We start from the raw sequence: 21,255 nt of genomic DNA on the forward strand, positions 1-21,255 counted from the left end.
CAGCGAGCAGCGGGCACCGGACACCAGACACCAGACACACTGCTTCATACACCGCGCCACGCTCCGGTGTTGTGAATATATTCTGCTTCCTGTGAAGGTTCTCCTCCCAGTTAGTAGATAGTGAAAGAGGACTCCAACTGCTAGAATCACTTGCCGGAGTCTACTTGGAGTTTGCAATTGTAGCCAAGCCAAACAGTGTTTACTACAGCAGTATGTCAGGGGAGAGCCTTCCACTACTTTCCCCCAGAAGCTCACTGTCTCCAGAGCCCTGATTCTCTCTAGACTGGACTACTGCAACATCCTCTTTCTCAATCTACCTGCCTCTACTCTCTGCCCTCAGCAACTATCCAGAACAGGACTGTGAAACCTGTCCTTGGCCTCAAGCCCAGGGACCGTATCTCTCCAGCCCTGATATCTCTCCACTGGATCCCGGTAGCTGCCAGGATCAAGTTCAAGATCCTCTGCATCATCCACAAGGCTTTCTGGGGCTTGCAATACATCAAACTCTCTTATGCTTCACCAGGCAGGGAGTGGAGGGGTACAGCTCTCTCCTCTGCAGGTGCCTCCCCTGGGAATGGCCTCTCTGCCACTCTCAAACTTCAGCTCGACCACCTAAAGTTCCGGAAGCAGCTCAAGACCTTCCTTTCCACCTATGCTTTCTTTCTTTCTCTGCTGCTGACCTACCAGCCTGCTGCGCTGACTGGTGGCCTGGCTACCCTCAGTCTCACTGGGTACCGGGCTCCTCCACAACCAGTCGCCCCTGCACAGCCTCCGGACATACCGCACACTTAGGGGCTGTAACTGTAACCCTACAGTCCCCTGCCTCCTTGCACTAACCTGAGCCACGCTGCCCTGGTTGCACTTACTTTGCAATAATGCCCTGATTGCATTTCCCCTTCACCGTCCCCCTTGCACTTTCCTCTTCTGCCTCCCCCCTGCACTTTGCGTTATCACACTTGCACAATCTGAATGACACAAGAACCTAGTAAGATTGTTTGTTTTGTCCTCCCTCAATTTACTCTCCCTTGTGTTGTCGCGCCTAGAAACACTTGTAGACAGGCGCGTTATAAATGACTTATCATATCATATGCATCTTTCATGTCCAGTGTTGCCATGTAATCCCACTGTTTGAGAAGAGGGATTACTTCCTGTAATGTATTCATCCTGAATTTTTGTGGCTTGACATACTTCTTTGCAGGACGCAGATCTAATACAGGGCGCATGGTTAAGTCCTTTTTGGGTAAAAGAAAGTACACTGAATAAATAAATATCCTTGTTTACCTCTAGAAAGGGGACGAGAACTATGGCTCCTTTCTGTAGTAATGTTTCAACATCCGCTTGCAAGATAAGTTGATGTTCTTGCGACATCCTTCTGTTCTTTGGTGGATGGTAACTGGGTTTTAGTAGAAATTGCGACAGTATCCAGCAACCACTGGTCTGAGGTTATTTCCTTCCATGCGTGGGTGAATGATGATATTCAACCTCCGACTGGAGATGCATGGGAGGGAACATTGATGTGAAGGTCTCTTGCTGGCAGGGGAGCCTCTAGAGGCTGCACTCCTCCCTCCACCCTTGCCTTGTCTAAAACCTTGCTGTTGTGAGCTTTGGTAGGTGGATTGTTTACCCTCGGTGTGTACCAAGAAGAGGACCCTGATGAAAACCCTGAATGAGCGGGTCTGGAGAAGGCTTGGTTACGAAAGGAACAATGGGTGTTGAAAACTCTGTGTTGGACAAACAGCTTATTAGAAATTTGTCTACGAGTCTTAGACGTGTCATGTTGCTTCTAAGCTGTCTCTAAAGCCTCAACCACAGCCTTGCCACACAAGATGGATTCTTTAATGGGCATGTTAATTACAGTGGCCTGAGTCTCTGCTTTGAATTTATAGTTGCGCAGCCAAGAGTGCCTCTTTAATAAAGTTCCTGTGCAAGGAATCTGCCTGCTGTTTCTGAGGATCCAGGGTATTCTTCGAAATATTGTGGGTAACTTGCCTACTCTCTTTAATGATTTTAAGTAGTTCAGACTTGGTTAGCCCAGGACGTCAGTCAAGTTATTTTGGAGCAGCCCCCACTGAACATCACTGTAGGTTGCCAACAGCATTGTATTATTGGCAATGCATGCCGAGTAAGCGCCTGAAGCAGTGACCACCTTGCCTAAAGCTTTTACATTCTTTGTCTGAAGCTGCCTTGGTATTCGAAAGTTGCACTCCAGCACACTTCCTAGTGGTAGTGACTACCAGCGGGTCAAGTGTTACATGACCCCGGAGATTTAGCAGGTCAGTTGGCGCAGGTTTGAGCATTTTCTCCACCCATGGATTACCTGCCCTTGTGAGGAAAGGTGTAAGAAGGGAAGGTGCAATCCTTTTCTTGACAGAGTTCAAGAGGGGGGGTTAGACTGGTTAAATGTTTTTTTCTCTTTTATGATGTCCTCTACAAAGTCAGGATCAGAGACAGTTTCCTTTTCAGTAAATTATTAAAGGGATCTTGATCCTCGATGGGAAACAAGTCTCTGGGCTGCTCTAGCGAGTCATCGTCAGAAACAACACCTGGGTCATCCAGAGTATCATGAGTGGGAGTTACTGGCCAAGTCCCCTGATCAGCGTCCCCATGCCAAATATTTTGAGCATCATCCCCTTTGTCTGCCATAAAGTTTAGATGATCCTGATCATCTTGCACCTCTTGAAAAATGTTTGAGGTGTTTTCAGAGACAACATGTGGCGGAGAGGCATGAAGTCTGGGAATCTCGGTAGGTGGCTCACCCGTATCTATGAAAAGTGTTTTTTGTTTAATTGGGTACTTTACCATAAAGGACACAAATGCAGACACCCTATCCATAGACTTTTCAAATTTTCTTTTGTCCAAGTACCTGTTCTAGCGTATATCATTTCCTCTGGATCTACGGATCCTTTACCCTGCAGGGCTTTGGCTAAAGTATCAGTGGCCAGAGTATATGTAGAGGAGGGTACTGGTGAAGTGTCAGGGGGCCTAGACAGCTGTGTAGGTGCATGTGGTGTTGGTTTGGTGTGTTTTTCCCCACGTTTGTGTCTGGTTGTACGTTTCGACAGCCGTTTCAGCATATCTGAATCGGCTGTCGATGGGGGTTTATGGGTGGTAACCGATTTCTCTCTGGGTTTAGAGCCATGTAGCAAGCATGGATGTGAATGCTCAGCGGGCTTTGAACACGAGGGTTCAAGCGCTTTCGACAACTCTTTTGACGAAAGTTTGGTTGCCATTGAAGCTGCTTTCTTCAATCCCATGAAAGGTTGGCTTGCGGTTGTGTGCTTTTATGAGTGCACATGTGTGCTCGTTCGCCATCGGACTTCCCCCATAGCAGAGCTTTCGGTGCACCTAGTGGGGCTGGGGACAGGCACGCGGGAGTCTACCGACTCCTCCAGTAAGTCTTCAGCCTCCCAAACGAGCCGTAGCTGCCAAGGTCTTCCTCGTCCAACTCCACAGCGCCGGTGGAGGAATGGGATTCGGCTTTCATGGCGTCGGCCGCCCACTGCTTGGTGCGCCTGTTTTTAAGTGTTTTTGGCTTAATTGCTGTTCGGCGGGATCGCATGGAAAACGTGTTACACACACAGTATGAATCTTTCCAGGGAACTCTTTTTTTGCAGGAAGAAGAGAATTTTTAAGGGCGTCCCTTCCATAATGTATACATTTAGCAGTAGCACGACAGAAATTAGTAGAAAAGAAAACGTTAAGAGGCATTCTATAAAAGGATGTAAATGTAGAGACTGGTGTACAGTATTAAGTGCAATCTAAATTTGTAATTAATAATAAGAATATTACATTGTCTTACCAATAAAAACACATGATCAAAGCCAAGAATAACCTAACAAATTATTTTCTGATAAAAGGTCATCATTCCAAGATGGACAGTCTGATTCATGCCTATTCTACTCTTTCTGACTACTACTATGAGAAAGGGGAATGGGACGCATAATGCCGATGAGGAATTCTGGCTGCTTTTGATAAAACATGATAAGGCAAGGTGGACCAGTGGAATGGGATGACACAAAGTCTTTGCTCAAATATAAATTTAAATTTTAATAGTTCATCAGTACAAATTTCACATCATTAATACATGTATGATATAATAAAACCAAATAAATCATTTAATCAATTCAACATTCGTACCTCAAGCAGTCATTCTCAACCCCATACTTTCATATTCAAACCATCAACAATAAAACCATTTCTCCAGCATTGGATCTTTCATGGATTCACATGCTTAGAATATTCCCCGTCGTCAGACTGGGAACCCTCGGTACACATATATATAGTCATTTCCAATAGGAAAAACTTCTGCCCTATCCCCGTCTGCGTCCTCTACGGGGCCGCCCACGTACGCCCCGTTGGACGTGATGGTATATAAGCCCCGCCCCCGCGGGTCCCTTCAGATTTCAACCGTCTCCAAAGATAGTGGGATCTCCTCGTGTATTTTCTTCAAATACTTATCGATTGTTTCTAACTCCTGCGAGTTGGTCTGTTTGGTCCGCTTCCAACTCCTACGAGTTTTGTTAGTTGGTCTGGCAATAATGTCGGGTAAGCCTCTTTTCCGCCCGTGTGCCACGTGCGGTCTAAAGAAGGTTTATGAAGGGGATGGCCATCTTGACTGCATCTACTGCCTTCACCCCCACCACTCGGCGGACCAATGTGATATCTGCAAGGGGTTTTCCCAAAAAACCCTGAAGGACCGGAATCGGCGACTGGTCTCGTGGCTGAACGACGGCGCTGGAGCGTACCCTCAGTCGGAGGTAGGATCGGTGCGCAGTATCGCCTCAGCGAAAACATCAGAAGCCTCCCGACGCTCACATCCGTCGGAACCTCCGGCCAAAAAATCACGACCTACGGGGATGGACGTGCCTCGAAGTCATTCCTCTAAGGCCTCATCGAAAGAATCGACGAAGAAATCATCTTCCTCTTCTTCTTTGTCGAAGAAAGACAAGGACAGGCCAAAATCCTCCTCGAGCGATCAGAAAAGATCAGCTACGAGTAGAGAGGCGGATAAACGCAGGGAGAGCTCCGCGAAGGCGGGACCGCCTAAGCCACCTGCAGGCCCTCCGTCGACGACGACGACGGCGACGATCCAAGTGCCCACTCCGTCACAGTCCCCCGCCTTTCAAACGGGCTCATCGTCGACGACGATTCCCTCGTCGACGGAGTTCCAGGCCTGGAGGCCAGAAACGTTCGACATGGGGCTACCCGACACACTGCTACAAGAACAGCCAGTTTCGATCGCCTCCAAAGAAGACGACGGCTTCAGAATAGTGAGCCCGGAAGACCTGGGGCTACGGCCCAGATTTCCTTCTGGTGCAACCTGCTCTCAAGTTTTCACCCAGCCTCCAAACGCCCAGGCTACTCTCTCCATGGAGGTACTTTCCTCCTTACACTCGCTCTTGAAGTCCCTGGACGAAAGGCTCCCGCCTGTTCCGACGACTCCCCTCGTCGACGAGCCCGGACCTTCACACCGCCCGACTAGATCGGTCGTGGGCCCAACTGCTCCAACAGTCCAGGAAGAAGGTGAGCTCTCGGACTCCCTCTCTGAACAGGGGTCAGCTTCTGATATCTCCCTCTCGCCGTCGAGAGACCCGTCATGGGTTTCGGATGTGGAGGTGGATTCTCCGAAAAGTCCCATTCACCCATCTCCACCGGATGACATAGGGGCCTTCCATTCCATGATGGAAAAAGCCTGCAAGGAGTTCGGTTTGACCCAACAAGAAGAAAAGAAGGACTGCTTCCTCTTTGACCACATGGGCAAGAATAGGCGTTCCGTTTTTTCGATACCGATACTGGACCACGTATGGAAAGAGGGCGTCCAAACCATGCGGCATCCATTCTCGGAACCTGCGGTCAAAGGCCGCGTAGAGAAAAAATTTAAAGTTCCAGATTCGACGCCAAAATGCCTCTCTGCGCAACCCACGCCTGACTCGGTGGTATCGGCGGCGGCGACGAGAAAGGCAAAAGCCCAGCATAAGTGCTCTACCCCGCCGGACTCCGAAGCTAGACGCCAAGACGCTTTCGGTAAGAAGATCCTGTCAGTGGGAGCGTCAACAGTGAAAGCAGCGAACTCCCTGGCAATCATGGCCAGGTATGACAGGGAGATGTGGCACAGACTGGCACCCATTTTGGACCACCTCCCAGAAGAACACAGAAAATCAGCTATGTCCCTGGTTCGTGAAGGAGAAGAAGCCTCGAACCATGCTATCAATATAGCGGTGGACCTGGCAGACTCGGGGTTCAAACAAATTAACAACGGAGTGGTTCTACGACGCCAGGCCTGGCTCAAGTGCATCAACTTTAGACCCGAGGTGCAATATAAGGTCGTCGACATGCCTTTCGAAGGTGACCACCTGTTTGGCGAAAAGGTGGATGAGGCCTTGAAAGGAATGAAGGAGGACTCTGAGACGGCGCGCTCGCTGGGCTCTCTCCAAAGCGGTAAGCCCTTTCGTTCCTTTCGCCCCTTTAGAGGAGCAACGGGAAACGCACGATTTGCGGGATCCAGGGATAGAGCATTCGGGAGGTCTTCATATCCGTCCCAAGGCTATAGACGCGCCTCACAGTCCTCGACCCGACGCAGAAATTTCCAGGCCTCTAAGAGACGTCCCACTTACTCGTCGTCGACGGGAAAACAAAAAGATCAACAATGACGTTCTAGGAGGGAGAGTGTCAAGTTGCGTCGAGGAATGGGAGTCAATTACGAAAGATCGGTGGGTTCTGGACACGGTGAGACTGGGACATTCCCTAAGATTCAAATCCAGACCTCCAAGACGTCCACCGATACGCCTGTCTCAACCACACCTAAGCGTCTTGCGTCGAGAGGTTGCGCTCATGCTAAAAAAAGGCGCCATCGAGTTAGTCCCTGCTTCACAGAGAGGCTTAGGGGTTTACTCACGCTGCTTCGTAGTAAAGAAACCAAACGGGAAGTGGCGCCCCATCCTCGACCTACGGGACCTCAACAAAACCCTGCTGAGTCAAAAGTTCAAGATGCTTACTCTACAGGAGGTAATCAGATCGGTCCAAAAGAACGATTTCCTGGCGTCTCTGGACCTCCAAGATGCGTATTTTCACATTCCGGTGCGCACTCACCACAGGAGGTTCCTGAGGTTCCTAGTCGGCCAAACACACTACCAATTTACTGTGCTCCCTTTCGGCCTGAAGTCCTCCCCAAGAACCTTTACAAAGTGCCTAGCACCCGTAGCAGCCTGGCTGCGGAAGGAAGGGCATCACGTTTACCCGTACCTCGACGACTGGCTCGTGAGGGGATCCTCCCCAGCGTCGACCAACGACAGCCTATTGACCACCTTGCGACTGCTACAGCGTCTGGGATTTGCAGTGAACTACGAAAAGTCTTCACTAAAGCCCTCGAAGAGCTTGAAGTTCCTAGGTGCTCAATTCGACACCCACACGGGACTAGTGAAACCATCCCTGGAAAGGTTGTTGAAGATCAAACACCTGACAAGCCAACTTCGTTTACAGAGAAGGTTGTCAGTAAGAAAATATGCGGCTCTCCTCGGCTCCATGGCATCGTGCATCCACCTAGTCGCGAACTGCCGGTTGTTCATGAGACCTCTACAGGAGTTCCTATCAGACAGATGTAAGCAGGCCACAGGCCGCTGGTCGGACAAGATAATAGTCGACGACGAACGAGTTATCAAAGCCATCCGATGGTGGAAAGTGGCGCGCAACCTGGACAGAGGGGTCCCCCTGCAGGAGCCGGAATTTCAGAACACCATCATTACAGACGCCTCTCTGTCGGGCTGGGGAGCACACATGTCACGTCACCAAACCCAAGGCAGGTGGTCGTCGACCGAATCTCGCCTACATATCAACGTCCTGGAGCTAAGGGCGGTGAGATGGGCCCTGAAATCTTTCCTCCCACACATCAAGGGGTCAAAAGTAAGAGTGCTCACGGACAATACGACAGCTATGTTCTACCTGATAAAACAGGGTGGCACCAGATCCAGGACCCTCTCGAAGGAAGCTCAAAAGATCTGGCATTGGGCTTTAAAACACCACATCTCCCTAGTGGCATACCACCTACCGGGAGCGAAGAACTTACAGGCGGATTCCCTGAGCAGGACTATGTCACAAATACACGAGTGGGAGCTGGACTCCACTCAACTCGGGGAAATCTTCGAAAGATGGGGGACCCCGTCGATCGATCTCTTCGCCACGGAAAGAAACCGAAAATGTGCTCAGTTCGCGAGCAGATGGCCCCAAACAGGCTCCCTGGGGGAAGCGTTCTCGTTTCCGTGGACAGGCAAGTTCCTCTACGCCTTCCCTCCATTTCCCCTCATACGGAGGACGATCCAGGGGATCCACAGGTACAATTGCCGGGTCATCCTAGTGGCCCCGCGCTGGCCGAGGCAACCATGGTTCTCAGACCTCCTTCATCTGTCGCTGGATCAGCCGATACCATTCAGGAAAGTACCGAACCTCCTGTCCAGGGACGAGGGGACCGTGTGGCACCACAATCCGGACAGCCTGAACTTAACTGCATGGCTCCTGACTTCTCGGAGTTCGGGAACCTAAAAGTCTCGACTGATTGCCGAAGGATTCTGCAGGCGGCCAGAGCCCCGTCCACTAACAAATCATATGTAAGCAAATGGAAAAGGTTCTGTATATGGTGTCAAACACAACAAAATATACAACCTTTGGAAGTAACTCCGGAGCAAATCCTCCCGTATCTTCTTCATCTTGCGGAAAGCGGACTGTCATCATCGTCAATCAAAGTACACCTGGCGGCTGTTTCGAGATTTACCAGAAGAAGACAGTCCCCTCCACTATTCAGTGACAGGCTAGTGAAGCATTTCATGAAGGGTCTGTTTAGAACCTTCCCTCCGGAAAAACGGTTCCCACCGTCGTGGAGTCTGAACACGGTTCTAGCTGCCTTAATGAAGCCTCCCTTTGAGCCAATGTCCTCTTCATCTCTACAATTTCTATCTTGGAAACTCGCGTTCCTAGTTGCCATCACTTCGGCTAGAAGAATGTCGGAACTACAGGCACTGGTCATAGACCCTCCATATCTGAGGTTCTTTAAGGACAAAGTTATTTTATCAACTAACCCTTCATTCATCCCAAAAGTACCGTCGGTCTATCATAAGCACTCGACCCTGGTACTCCCTACTTTCTTTGCATCTCCTTCGTCGACGGCGGAGAAGGCTCTTCACACTCTGGACGTCAAAAGGGCGCTAAAATTTTACCTACAAAAAACGCAAGATATCAGAGCCACCAGACAGCTATTCGTCGCCTACGGCCCCTCGGCTAGGGGTAAGGCTATCTCCAAACAAGGTCTGGCTCGCTGGGTCTCCTCGGCGATTACCCTGTGTCATTCCAAGGCCGGGAGACCTCTACTACATCGTCCCAGAGCCCATTCCACGAGATCGACATCTTCCTCCGTGGCTCTATGGGCAGGAATTCCGCTGACGGACATCTGCCAGGCGGCGGCATGGTCTGTTCCGCACACGTTTACGCGCCACTACTGCCTGGAAAAGCAGCACGCGGATGAGGTACAAATGGGAAGGGCAGTGCTTCGCCACCTTTTTCAATGAGGTAAGCCAAAGTTTCAAGAAGAATGCTGCCTATTATTATTTGGCCTCAGCTGGTTTTTCAGAGTGTATACATGAATGTGCATAGTTTATTGACCTAAACATAAGTGGTTGGGTAGATATGTGCGCAAGGGGTGCATACTGAGTCATATGACATAGCATTGTATGGCGAAAATCCGTTTCGTATCAGTATAATAAGTTGTTGCTTACATACATGGTGTAAACGGTTGTGTTTGGGGGTGTCTCTACGAATGTAACTTACATTGCACTCTCACCTCCTTCTTGATGTTACTGCTTTACAATCTATTCTAAGCATGTGAATCCATGAAAGATCCAATGCTGGAGAAGGGAGTAGTTTCTTACCTGTAACTCCATTTCTCCAGCATTGGTATCTTTCATGGATTCACATGCGCCCTCCGGCCTCCCCGGACTGCAATGTGGAAGATTGGTATGTAAGCAAATTTTCCCCCCGTTATCTTGGAGGGGTCGAAATCTGAAGGGACCCGCGGGGGCGGGGCTTATATACCATCACGTCCAACGGGGCGTACGTGGGCGGCCCCGTAGAGGACGCAGACGGGGATAGGGCAGAAGTTTTTCCTATTGGAAATGACTATATATATGTGTACCGAGGGTTCCCAGTCTGACGACGGGGAATATTCTAAGCATGTGAATCCATGAAAGATACCAATGCTGGAGAAATGGAGTTACAGGTAAGAAACTACTCCCTTTTGGCATGTCAGGGCAGTGTGAACTGTTGCTATTGATACAATCTTCCTTAATTTTGTCATATACTCATGACCCGGTCCAAAGTATGAGGTGTCAAACATCTGGCATTTAAATTGGTCCAGAATCACACTGTAGATCGTCGACACGTGTTTCGGTCACAAAGATCTTCTTCCGGACGAAGGGCACCAGGTAATAACTCTGCCCTTTTTGAGAGCGTATAGGCCAATATTCATTCCCCAAGAGCCTATTCAAGGGAAAGCAAGATGACCAACTACTGTACAAGATTTCTCATGACTCAGATATTCCTAGTTTGTGTCTTGTGGGGCAGGAAAGGGTTTATGGGTAGCACAGGCGTCTCCTCTTTGTGCTGCTAGTACCCTCTCAATTGCCACACAATGTCCCACTCTTTTGTGAATTCCCTCAGTGCTCCTCCCTCTCCAGACCTTCCCCACATGGTTTCTCTTCTAGTCCACACTTCTGACCTCTAAAGCTCCCTTTTTTAAATCTCTCTCGCCTCCTCTGCCCTAAGCCATATCATTGCACTGTAGTTCAACGCCTCTCTTGCCCTAATCCTCTTTGGGCAACCCTCTTGATCCGTTTCTGGCATTCCTCAGGCATTGACACTACTCTTTCTCAAGCTTATGAGTAAAGTGAATGTGTACCTGCAAAGGTAATTGATGAGCCAGGAAAGCTCCCACGAGGTTACAGGAGTCTCCGAACAGCCATGCCAGCAAAAACCAGATGGATAGTGCCTTGTCCATGTTCCCAGTCTTACACGACTGCCAGTATTGCCTGCATGGGGAGCAAGAGGAAGGCGTAAGTGAGTGCAGCTTTAGATAGGCATGGCAAATGCAGACGTTTGCTGAAATATAGGTATGGAAAATGGAGGTATAAGTAGGTGTGGGTGAGTGAAAGTTTGGACAAACAAAGGCAAACGTGAGCAAAGGTGAGATCACGTGTAGATGCAAGTCCAAATTACGTAATCAAGTTCTCCATGATAAGAATGCCTAGTTTCCATATGTCCCACAGAAGTGTGGAAAATATGGATACTGGATTAAGTGAATGCCCCAGACAAGGTCTGGGGAACTTTGTTTCTATCAGTGGAGGTACTACTCCACCACACCTCAATTATTGTTCATCTTTAAATACTTTTTAGATGTGCTGAGGTCCCCAGCCTGGCTCTTGAGGTAGAGGGGATGGAGGCCACCTGTGCTAGGGACTGCATCTGCTAAGTGATGCTGGTCTGGGGGCAGGGAGGGGTTTGTGCAGAAGCTCCCCTGGTCTATCCCACCATGCCTTGCCTGTTTGAGAGGATCCCACCACATACCCCGCTCCCTTTTACAGTGAAGCTCCAATAATTTCCACGACCCATCCCATCTAGTGGTTGTGGGCTGCTTCTTACATCAGGGGATCTTATATGGCAGTTTTAAACCTAAGTGGGGTAATACTGGGACCATCAGAGAGGGAACACTTGTTAACCATTGCTTGAAAGATATCAATATCAAGGGATTGCCAGGCTCAGGGAAATGCACAATCATCTTCACCGGCACACAGTGTGCTTGAGTGCATGCACAACAAGAAAGCGCCGTACAATCAAGCTACGTGAATAAGTGAGACAGAAATATCAACGCAGAGCTCCATGGTAGCAGCCCCACTCTATGGATAGGCGGTGTGGAGTCCCAAGATAGGGGCCACCCCTGATCAAGGCTCGGGCTTCATCTCCTCAGGGCAGTGGTGGGGCAATGGGAAACCTGCAAATCATACCACTTAATCTGTTTCAAGGGCTAATAAAGACCAACACATGCCCGTGATTAAGGGCAGGCTGTCCCTGAGAATGGGTCTACCCTTCAATATAAACACTGAGCTCTGCAACAGTTATGTGGCTATTCTGAGGTAGAGAAGAAGATTTGAAGAAAATGTTTGCCTGACAGATGACACAAATTACATATATTACATTGAGCAGCTGGAAGAAGACTTGAGAAATGTAGTCAGAAGGCGGGAGAGGTGGGAGGAGGTGGGTAGTATTGAGATGGTGGGTGGAAGGAACATCAGGAGGAAGGAGGTTGGGGATATTAAGTATTTGGTTGAAGGTGTTGTCGGAAGGAAGGAGGAGGTTGGAGTAGACACGAGGAGAAAAAAGGTGAATACTAAAGATGGTTTTAGGAAAACATCAAAGAGGTGGTTGGGGAAGAGCGAAGTGGAGATGTGGAGGAAGAGAAGAAGAGGAGGTAGAAGAAATTAGGCGAAACAAGCACACCTAAGAAATGAAATTAAAGAGGGGTGGAGGTATGAGAATGTGGCAAAGCATCAACGAGATACAGGATGTGGCAAAGGGGAGGGACAGGATCAGACATAATGGCCCAACCCAGAACCGTACCTCCTCTTATAGGTCAGGATTACAAACACAGGCAAACTCCCATACCAGGCTATCCGAGGCAAAGGAGGAAATTATTTGTGTAGCAGTGAAAAGTTGGGGGGACGGCGCAAGTTCTGACTGCACTAAGAAGAGTCAGGGACCAGAGACTGTGCCGATGACCGTATGTTAACATAAAGGAAATAAAATACATGTTTGTGTATTTCTCAGGCCACTACACCCTAGGGGGCAGAGTCTCAAAATTTTTTTTGACACAAGCGAGGAGACACACTACCGCATCTCCTTACGTACGCCAAAAAAAGAAGACCCAATTCACGAAGGGCATCTGCATGGACGCATCTTAGATGGGCTCATTCAGATGCCCCCTTTGTGCATTTGTTTCTGGGCATTTAAAAGTACCTAAAGAGAATGTTTTCCTATTAGGAAAGCTTTGTCCCCTGCACACTATCTAAAAGGCCAAAGCCTAATGGTGATTAGAGAATCGTTAAAGATGGAAAGTCTTTTAAAGGCATTTCAGATATATATTCAAAATTTCACTAAATAATTACATTTTGACAACTTGAAGGATAAATTCATAAGCAAGACGATTTATTATTGATACAAGATGGTAGGCCCAACGCGTTTCGAGTAGCAAACAACTCTTCATCAGGGGCATTTTTTCTTTAAGAATAACATTTCTATAAAGAAAAGAAACATTTTAAATTTAAACAATATAATATTTTTAGTCAATAAGCAATTTCGAAAGCAACACTCTCTTTTCCTCTATCTCCAGTCTCGGTACCAAGGATGAGCACCTCTCCCCCGCACCTTTACTTTGTTTAATATCTCTAGATATATATAAAAATATACAACCTATATGTAATAAAATCAAGGTGTGCACAGTGTGTTGTCCACGTTTCTACCATTTAAAAGAACCTCCCTAATTCACAAACGAGATGAACTTTTAAATGCACAGAAACAAGAGCCTTTTGAAACCGGCGCAGGGGGAAGCACAAATGATGACGAGGTCATTTCTGGCCATCATGATTTTTTGTAAAAAAACATTTTTTGAAAAGGTATGACAGCAGCTGTTTAATCCGTGGGTGTCACGCTTGCAGTCCAACCACCCAAACAGGGGTGAAAATGCTTTTTGTCCCCGTGAGCATTTCACATTGGCTAGCTACTATGGCGTGCCATCAAGAATCAAATGTTTTTTTTTCAAATGTGAGACAACATAATTTATATGATTACAATTAAAACGTGATCAAAACACAGTGTTGCACCCTTGATGACCCAAAAAAAAATAAGATTGCATCCCGTTTATACTGGTAATAACTTCATGATTCATGTTCATTCTGGTGCTCCTTATGCACGGTCAAATTTGAGAAATTACTCGAAATAAACACAATCCTTGAAAATCTTAGACCCTGGATGCCACATTAGCTTTGCAAAGTTATTTCCTTAAATATCAAATCCACGGACTTCGGTTTACCCAGTCTCTAAGTCAGACATTTGCAAAATGTTCTGTGCAATAATGCATGGTTATTTACTACAGAGCACCGGAAAAGATCAACTAGTGCAAGACAGATAGAGCCTTCTAAACACTGCAGGAACTTGTGCCAAGTTAAGTTGGAGGCTGACTGAGGATGACCGAAAGTCTCTTACAAAAATGAATACAGGAGTTTTTGTACCTTCTCACCATTATTAAAACCCAAACACCTGCAACATAAAGCACCACAGAGCGAGGCCTAACCTCCTAAACCTTAACTTTGTAGTTATTTGGCTGTAACTTAAAACAGGGAGGGTGCACGGCCACAAAGAAGTGGCTGTGTCAGAGGGACGCCAAGCCAGGGTTTAGGTCAGTGACTGAGAATTGCTCTCGCAAGCCCAGTGAGTGCCACGGTGAGGCAGGGCCAAGCAGGTATTTTGCATAGCGAAAATGATGCCCACAGTGGCAATGTCTCTCCCACTGCAGTAGAGTGCTTGGCAGCACAGCCCTGCTGCAGGGCTAAAGTCGAGGGTACACGCGGGTGGACGGAGTGGAGGGCACCTTGATAAGCTAATTTCTGGTGACGCCACCTTCAATTGGTATGTTAATGAGTCCCCCCACCTTTTATTTTTTAGGACTTGACCCCTACCCTCCTGCTCGAACGGTGCTCCGTTCGGAGCATTTATGTCCTCACCATGTTTAGGCGCTGGGGTAAATCTACTATACACAGCCCAGAGAAACTCCTGATTACCACTCTCCTCTTCTCTCCTCCAGATTGCTGCACATTGTCATTGTTCTTCCGGGATATGCTCTTGTGCCTTTCTGTTCAAACTTTAACTCTTCTATCCGTTTGTTACATTTGTCACCACAACCCTCTATTTCTTCATTTCTCGTTTCTTGGCATCGGCTCCCGCTCCATTCAATTGTTTTCAAATGTGTCCGTGGACTAGCTCTGCCTTACCTTTCTTTTTTTATTACCTTATATGTTCCTTCACGTTCTCTTGCTCGCCATCTCAGTTTCTTTGTCTGTTCCTCTGCCGCCTGTGCCCAATATGGTTTCCGAGCTTTATTTCTTTTACATCTATTCTTGCCCCAATACATTGCTATTCTTGACCCCTTCATGTTTGTGCCGTTTATCCCACTCAATTTTCCATTTTTTACTAAAGGAATATGTTATCTCTTTTGTTATAAGCTAACTGAAATTTCTAAGTATGTCTGTAATTGATTAAATTGTCATTGTGTTCATTTATAGTTTTTTCAATTTACTTGTAAAATGATTTGACGAAACAGCTATGTAAACCAATAAAAACAATCAACAAGCACAAACAGGCCACATTTAAAAAGGATTAAAGGAATAGTGCGCTCAGAAATATTATTGTCCCGAGGGTTCGGGCATGTGTTTTTAAGCATACGTTGATCGATCGTACAAACATTTCCTATGCGCCTTACCGTAGTTTTGCTCTTTTGTACACAAAAGCTAGAGAAGCAAAATAAAATTCTTTCAAGACTAGACCCAGTTAATTTCCCAAGATCTATAGCCCTGATCACTCTGGAAAAAGATGGTGTCATGCTTTTTAAGAGAGCAACATGTAGCTAATGGGGTCAGGTACACACGGATCTAACAATTTGGCTGTGCATCCATTTGGAGCAACAAAATTAATTGAGTGACCCGGGTAGATTAAAAGGCCTTCATCATTGCTGTGAACATAACAGAGAGGGGCAAAAACTAAAATAATGCCTTTATTTGGAAAGCTGGGCATGGCTCCATGAGAGTGAACTTATGCAGAACAGGGAGAAAAGCAGAAGAGAACAAAGGTCATGACTGAACGAACTGACAACCCCTCGAAACTGAACACTCAGTTCATAATTACACCCAGTATTGAATTGCTTCACTCTCATTGCAAAAATAAGATAAGTCCTTTGTCCTTAACACTCTTTCAATTACAAAGTTAGCCAGTTTATTATTTGTTGCAAAAGGTTTGATAATAGAAGGGGAGTAATAGCACAACCATTATGAAGTGGCAAATGGCATCTTGGGTCCCACATTATTGCCTCTGAGCATTATGAGGTGGACCAGGGATATCAGAACAGAGCTCTAGCCGTCAGCTATACAAGGGTGCTTGGTAAGTCTGTGGACAAAACGGTAAGACACATGGTGTCCACTGGTTTGAAATCCATCCATCCATCCATCCATCCATCCATCCATCCATCCATCCATCCATCCATCCCAGACTAGATATAATAAGAGCAAGTGAAGTCACAAATGCCTTATGTGCCTAACACAGTTATCTCCTCAGGCAAGGTGCTGAGTGTGGGCCTCTGTGGCCCCACTAATATACCCAAGGGAAAACCTTCCAAGGCAAGGACGAGACATACCACTTCCGCCACAACGAGGAGGCTTCTCTCCAGAGGCCAGCCCGCCCTCCGAAATGCTCAAAGTGTGACCCATGTAGTGAATGGGAAAGTGCTAATCCTATCTTCACTCCCAGATGATGTTATAAGGGGAACTGCATGCCCAGTTGGTGAGAGCAATATTTGGTATAGTCTAACAAAAACTCTGATTCCCAGAATGCCTAAGAAGGCGAGTGGCATGAAACTAAATGGAGGAATACGGAAAGAATCAGAATTGCCAGGACCATGATGTAGCCTCTGACAGGGCCAAGGACTTGACCCTGTCAAGAGGGGATGCGGGCCCCTCTCAAACTAAACTCCATCAGGGTGTTTGCCAGAGCCAGACCTGCCTGAAGGGCAGGGTGTTGGAGTTTGGGGGGCCGCCGTCTCCATCCCATCTACTTGTGCCTGGCTGCAAATGTCAAGAAGCACTTGTTACTGAACTTTATGCCAGCCCAGGGTATACCCTGAGGATACTCCTCCTGAAAGAAATATCAGTGACTCATTTCTTGAGGGATTGTGTTTACTAAACATAGGTGTGGAGGACTATGCACATTTAGTGTTGCCAATCAAAAGAACCTGAAGAAGAAATTGTACATATAGTATTTTGACACATTTTAGCAGTTTTATTACAAACTGAATTTGTTGGCTGATGGAGTCTTGTATGGGAGGTGGGCGAGGGAGAAGCAATGAATTAATTAGTCAAGATTTTGACTTTTTACACAGATAAAAGAATAAAAACATAAATAAAAACAAACATTATTACAAAGAAAAATAAAAGCCCAACAGTATCATCTTAAAAGAAATCTTCACATATAAACAGAATGAGATAAAAAAAAAATGAAAATAATTTTCCAGATAAACAAATAATTATAGATCCTCAACCTTGTAGGAGTACCTTGGTCACATTTACTAATAAATTCATGTCAGATAAAAAAGTAGTTACTTCATATGTAAGAAAGGTTTCTTGGCCTTGAGACAGTCTTTCCCAGAAAAGAGTAGAGTTTAAGGTTTTCTGATTATGCTGATGTCATTTTATTAAAGTGAATAATTGAAAATAAAGCCTAGCTTGCCCTACTCTACCGGGGAAGTCCCTGCCTAGTCTGGAAGGTAAGGGAACAATCTCTAGCATGGGTAAACTGGCCGTCACACTAAACATCAAACATACAAAGCAATGGGGGCGCTGTTGGACGCCGACTAATATGGCTGCCTGAGTGAGAAGCTGCGCCGGTGACAGAAGATCCGTGCTTAGATCCTGTGAATTTTGGGTGACACACCACTGAAGCTGGTGTGGGCTGTGTGTCTACTTTCCTGGAGCGCCGCTTGCTTCATCTTTGGCGGCTCGGTGCTGGATGACTGCAGAGATTTATCGTCCTGAAGTGGCCGCGGGCTCCCTGTGAGCGGGCAGCGGCCATACTGAGTCTCCTGCCCCTCCCCCTCCGGCTCCTGTCTGCGTGGCTGCAGAAGATTGTGAAACCTGCCTTGGTGTGTGGCGGCGGCCCCGGGCTGCTGAGGGGTGAGGGAGCCTGTGCTAACAGCGAGTTGGATCCCCTTTGTGAATACCAGCGGACGTTTTTGGACATCCCGCCCCCGATTGTGGTGCGGGCGGGAGGGAGTGGGTCTCAATCGTCCTTCGGAGCAGCGCCTGGCTCCCTGGTGAGAGTTGGAGCTTGGGCGCCGTGTGGATCGGCCGGTGCCGGTTGGTGAACCTCCTCGTACGGGGGGCGGTGTGGTCGCCCAATGGCTCTCGTCTGGGGAGCTGGAGCTGCCCCTCCTTCTCTTGGTCCTATTGCTGCAGGCCGCGGCGTCGGCCTGATTTGCCCCCCCCCCCTGGCTGCTGGCTGCGACTTGGGGCTCTACATAGGGCTGCCCTGATCCTCCCGGATACCTGGGATTGCTGAGGTGCATCGAGAAACACTAATGTGGAAGAGCACGGTTCGAGCACGGATATTCCCTGTCCCTTGGACTTCATTCTGCCTTAAGGGGGTTGAGTGGCTTGCTGCCTAGGGGAGGACTCCCCCCGCCCCCCCCCCCGTGGGCCTTCTTGCTGTTTCTGGATTGGTGATTCCCCCTCCCCCTGCGGCCACCGTGAGCACTGTGGGCAAGCAGCGGGCCCGCTGGTTGCGGGGACTGCCCCCCCCCCCCGACGCCTGTTGCAAGCTGCTGGTCAGGTAGGAGGAATTTCTACATGTAAGGACTTGGTACATGGTCCACCTGTGCATTCAACTAGTTGCTCTGACCTTAAATCAGAAGGGGAGTTCGCCCATCAGCGGTCACCGCTGGGAGATCTGCGCTGTGCACAGTGAGACAAGGAAATTGGTCAGTGTGGAGAGCGTGTAGATTCTGTAATCACTACCTGCCGTTACCAGTCTTCCTCCCAAATAGTCACAGACTTGTGTTTGGGCCGCGGGCAGCCAGATTCTTGCCTCGCTGGGACGCGGCTTGAGTCCTGCGGTCGAGCTGCCGGGACACCAGTGCGGAGGGCATGACCAGGGGTAGTAAAGCCAACAGGAAAGGCCCTATGGATGCCTTTACCAACGCAACGCAGGAGAGCAGGAATGTGGAAAACATACAGGATGATCGGTCGGGGCTCCCGGGCCGGGCTGATGGTGCGCCTGACTCGTACATCGTAGCCCTCCAGGCTGCGTTCGCAACAGTAAACTCCAAGCTGGATGACATGGGTTCCACAATGGCATTCATCAAGACTGACCTACACAAAGTGAGCACGCAAATGTCTGAAGCCGAGAATCGAGTTGGTGCACTGGAGGATGTGACAGCAAGCCATGGCAAGGAGATAGATTCCCTCAAGAAGATCCTTTCGCAGGTGCAAATGAAATGCAATGACCTTGAATCGAGGTCCCGCCGTAATAATGTAAGAGTAGTCGGTCTGGCTGAAAAGCAGATTAACACCTCAATGGAAGTGTACCTCGAAGAAGTGATTCGATCTGTATTCCCAGAGGCCCAATTCTCACCACACTTCTTAATTGAGAGGGCTCATCGATCTATGACTGCACCTCCTAAGCTTGCGGTCCCGCCGCGCACAGTTATTGCTCGGTTCCTAAATTATCGCGACAGAGACATGATTTTTCGCCTCTCTAGGGAGAAGGGCACGTTGATGTTCGATTCAAATAGAATACACATATATCCTGATTTTTCAAACAGTGTGCAAGCGGCATGTCGCACCTTTGACCATGTCAAGAAAGCACTAAGAGCTCACTCCGTCCCATATGCAATGCTCTTTCCTGCCAAACTGCGTCTACAATATCAGGGCAAGACTCAATTCTTTGAATCACCGGAAGATGCCATGGAGTATATAGAACACAATATTCCGCAAATACAGGGAGACAAGAATGCCCAGTCCAGCTTAGTTACTTAAGAAGTGGTCACCTAAATTCAGACATAATGGCGCAGTGACCATCAGACTGGTCGTGTTGGTGTGGGGACGGAGATACTCCCACCAACTAGTGCCGCCCAGATACGTGTTGCAAATTTTGCAGTTAAGGTTGGGGTTTACACTGTCCAGTTGGGGGGATAGTGAGGGAGGGGGGTGGGATACTATTGGGCCTTTTGCCCACGAGTTTTGATGCATGGGGCACAATGTCGCAGAATGAGTGACTCTGAATTTATAAGCGTGCAGTATAATTCACATCAAGTATATGATCTCAGCACTGTAAGCATGGCTACCAGAAATATCTATAACTTTTTGCTAAGTTCAAGTGTCTCCAATCCTACGTTGCTCTCAGTCACTGTTCCAGATGGCGTCTAAAGATCAAGGAATTAAATTGCTCACTTGGAACATTAGGGGACTAGCGCACCCAATTAAGGCTAGAAAGGTACTAGGATACGCTAATAGACACAAGGTCGACATTCTGGTCTTGCAAGAGACTCATGCCACAAAAAAGATCACTGACACATTTGCGCGGAACTGGGGACCGTTCAAGGTGGCCACGAACTACTCCACAATGGCCAGGGGAGTACTTACAATTGTGCACAAACGCCTCAGCTTTCGGATGACCAAGTCGGTTGCAGATGATGAAGGGCGTTATGTGATTATTTGGGGGCAATTGCATAATCAGGAGGTCATCATTGTTAATACCTATGGCCGTAATTTAGATACCCCAGCTTTTTACCTGCGGATAGTAGAGCTTCTTTCCCTTTTGGGCACTGCAACTGTGATGTGGGGAGGTGATCTGAACTCAATTCTTGACCTGAGTCTTGACCGCTCTACGGGTCATTGTAAGCACCATACAAAAGCGGCTTTGACACTGAAGCAGGCGATGGCCACTCTACCGCTGGTTGACACTTTGCGTGAAGTTCACCCACTAGAGCAAGAGTTTACGTTCTATTCCGGAGCTCATTTCTCCAGTTCTAGAATTGACTATTGGCTATGCTCACCGGGGTTGATAGCTGATGTGGAACATTGTGAAATCCTTCCCAGAACATTGTCGGACCTTTCTCCGGTTCTTCTATGGCTGATACCAAAGAACGTAACTCATTTCATGAGAGCCTGGTGTATGCCCCCTCATATGCTGAGAGATGACTCTGTCATAGAACCTCTCTGAATTGAAATCGTAGATTTCTTTCTTTGTAACAAAGGATCAGTGCAAGCCTTACAATCTGTCTGGGAGGCCTTCAAAGTGTGGCTGATAGAGCAGTTGATGGGAACATCCTATGGTATGCTGAGAGACATAAGGAAGGAACTCGCACAGGCTGAGATTGAACTCCGCAATCTCGAGGTCCAGCAG

The 21,255-nt window shown here is 47.9% G+C and overlaps 1 protein-coding gene across 2 annotated transcripts in view; it reads right to left on the reverse strand.

The window, feature by feature from the left end:
* Nucleotides 1-21,255, reverse strand: part of SLC66A1 (solute carrier family 66 member 1) — a 235,737-nt gene that overhangs the window by 135,166 nt on the left and 79,316 nt on the right. The window contains exons 1-2 of one of the 2 annotated variants that reach the window (XM_069610392.1): nt 13,200-13,316; nt 10,940-11,069 (exon numbers count right to left, since the gene is read on the reverse strand). In XM_069610392.1, coding sequence (XP_069466493.1) covers nt 10,940-11,069; nt 13,200-13,306 — 237 coding nt within the window. In that variant the 5' untranslated portion in view covers nt 13,307-13,316. Of the gene's footprint in view, nt 1-10,939; nt 11,070-13,199; nt 13,317-21,255 lie in introns of those variants that run through there. The other variant, XM_069610391.1, reaches the window with a different exon arrangement.

Source organism: Ambystoma mexicanum, chromosome 8 (assembly GCF_040938575.1).
Source record: "Ambystoma mexicanum isolate Mex_15411 chromosome 8, UKY_AmexF1_1, whole genome shotgun sequence".
In the NCBI taxonomy this organism is placed as follows: Eukaryota; Metazoa; Chordata; class Amphibia; order Caudata; family Ambystomatidae; genus Ambystoma; species Ambystoma mexicanum.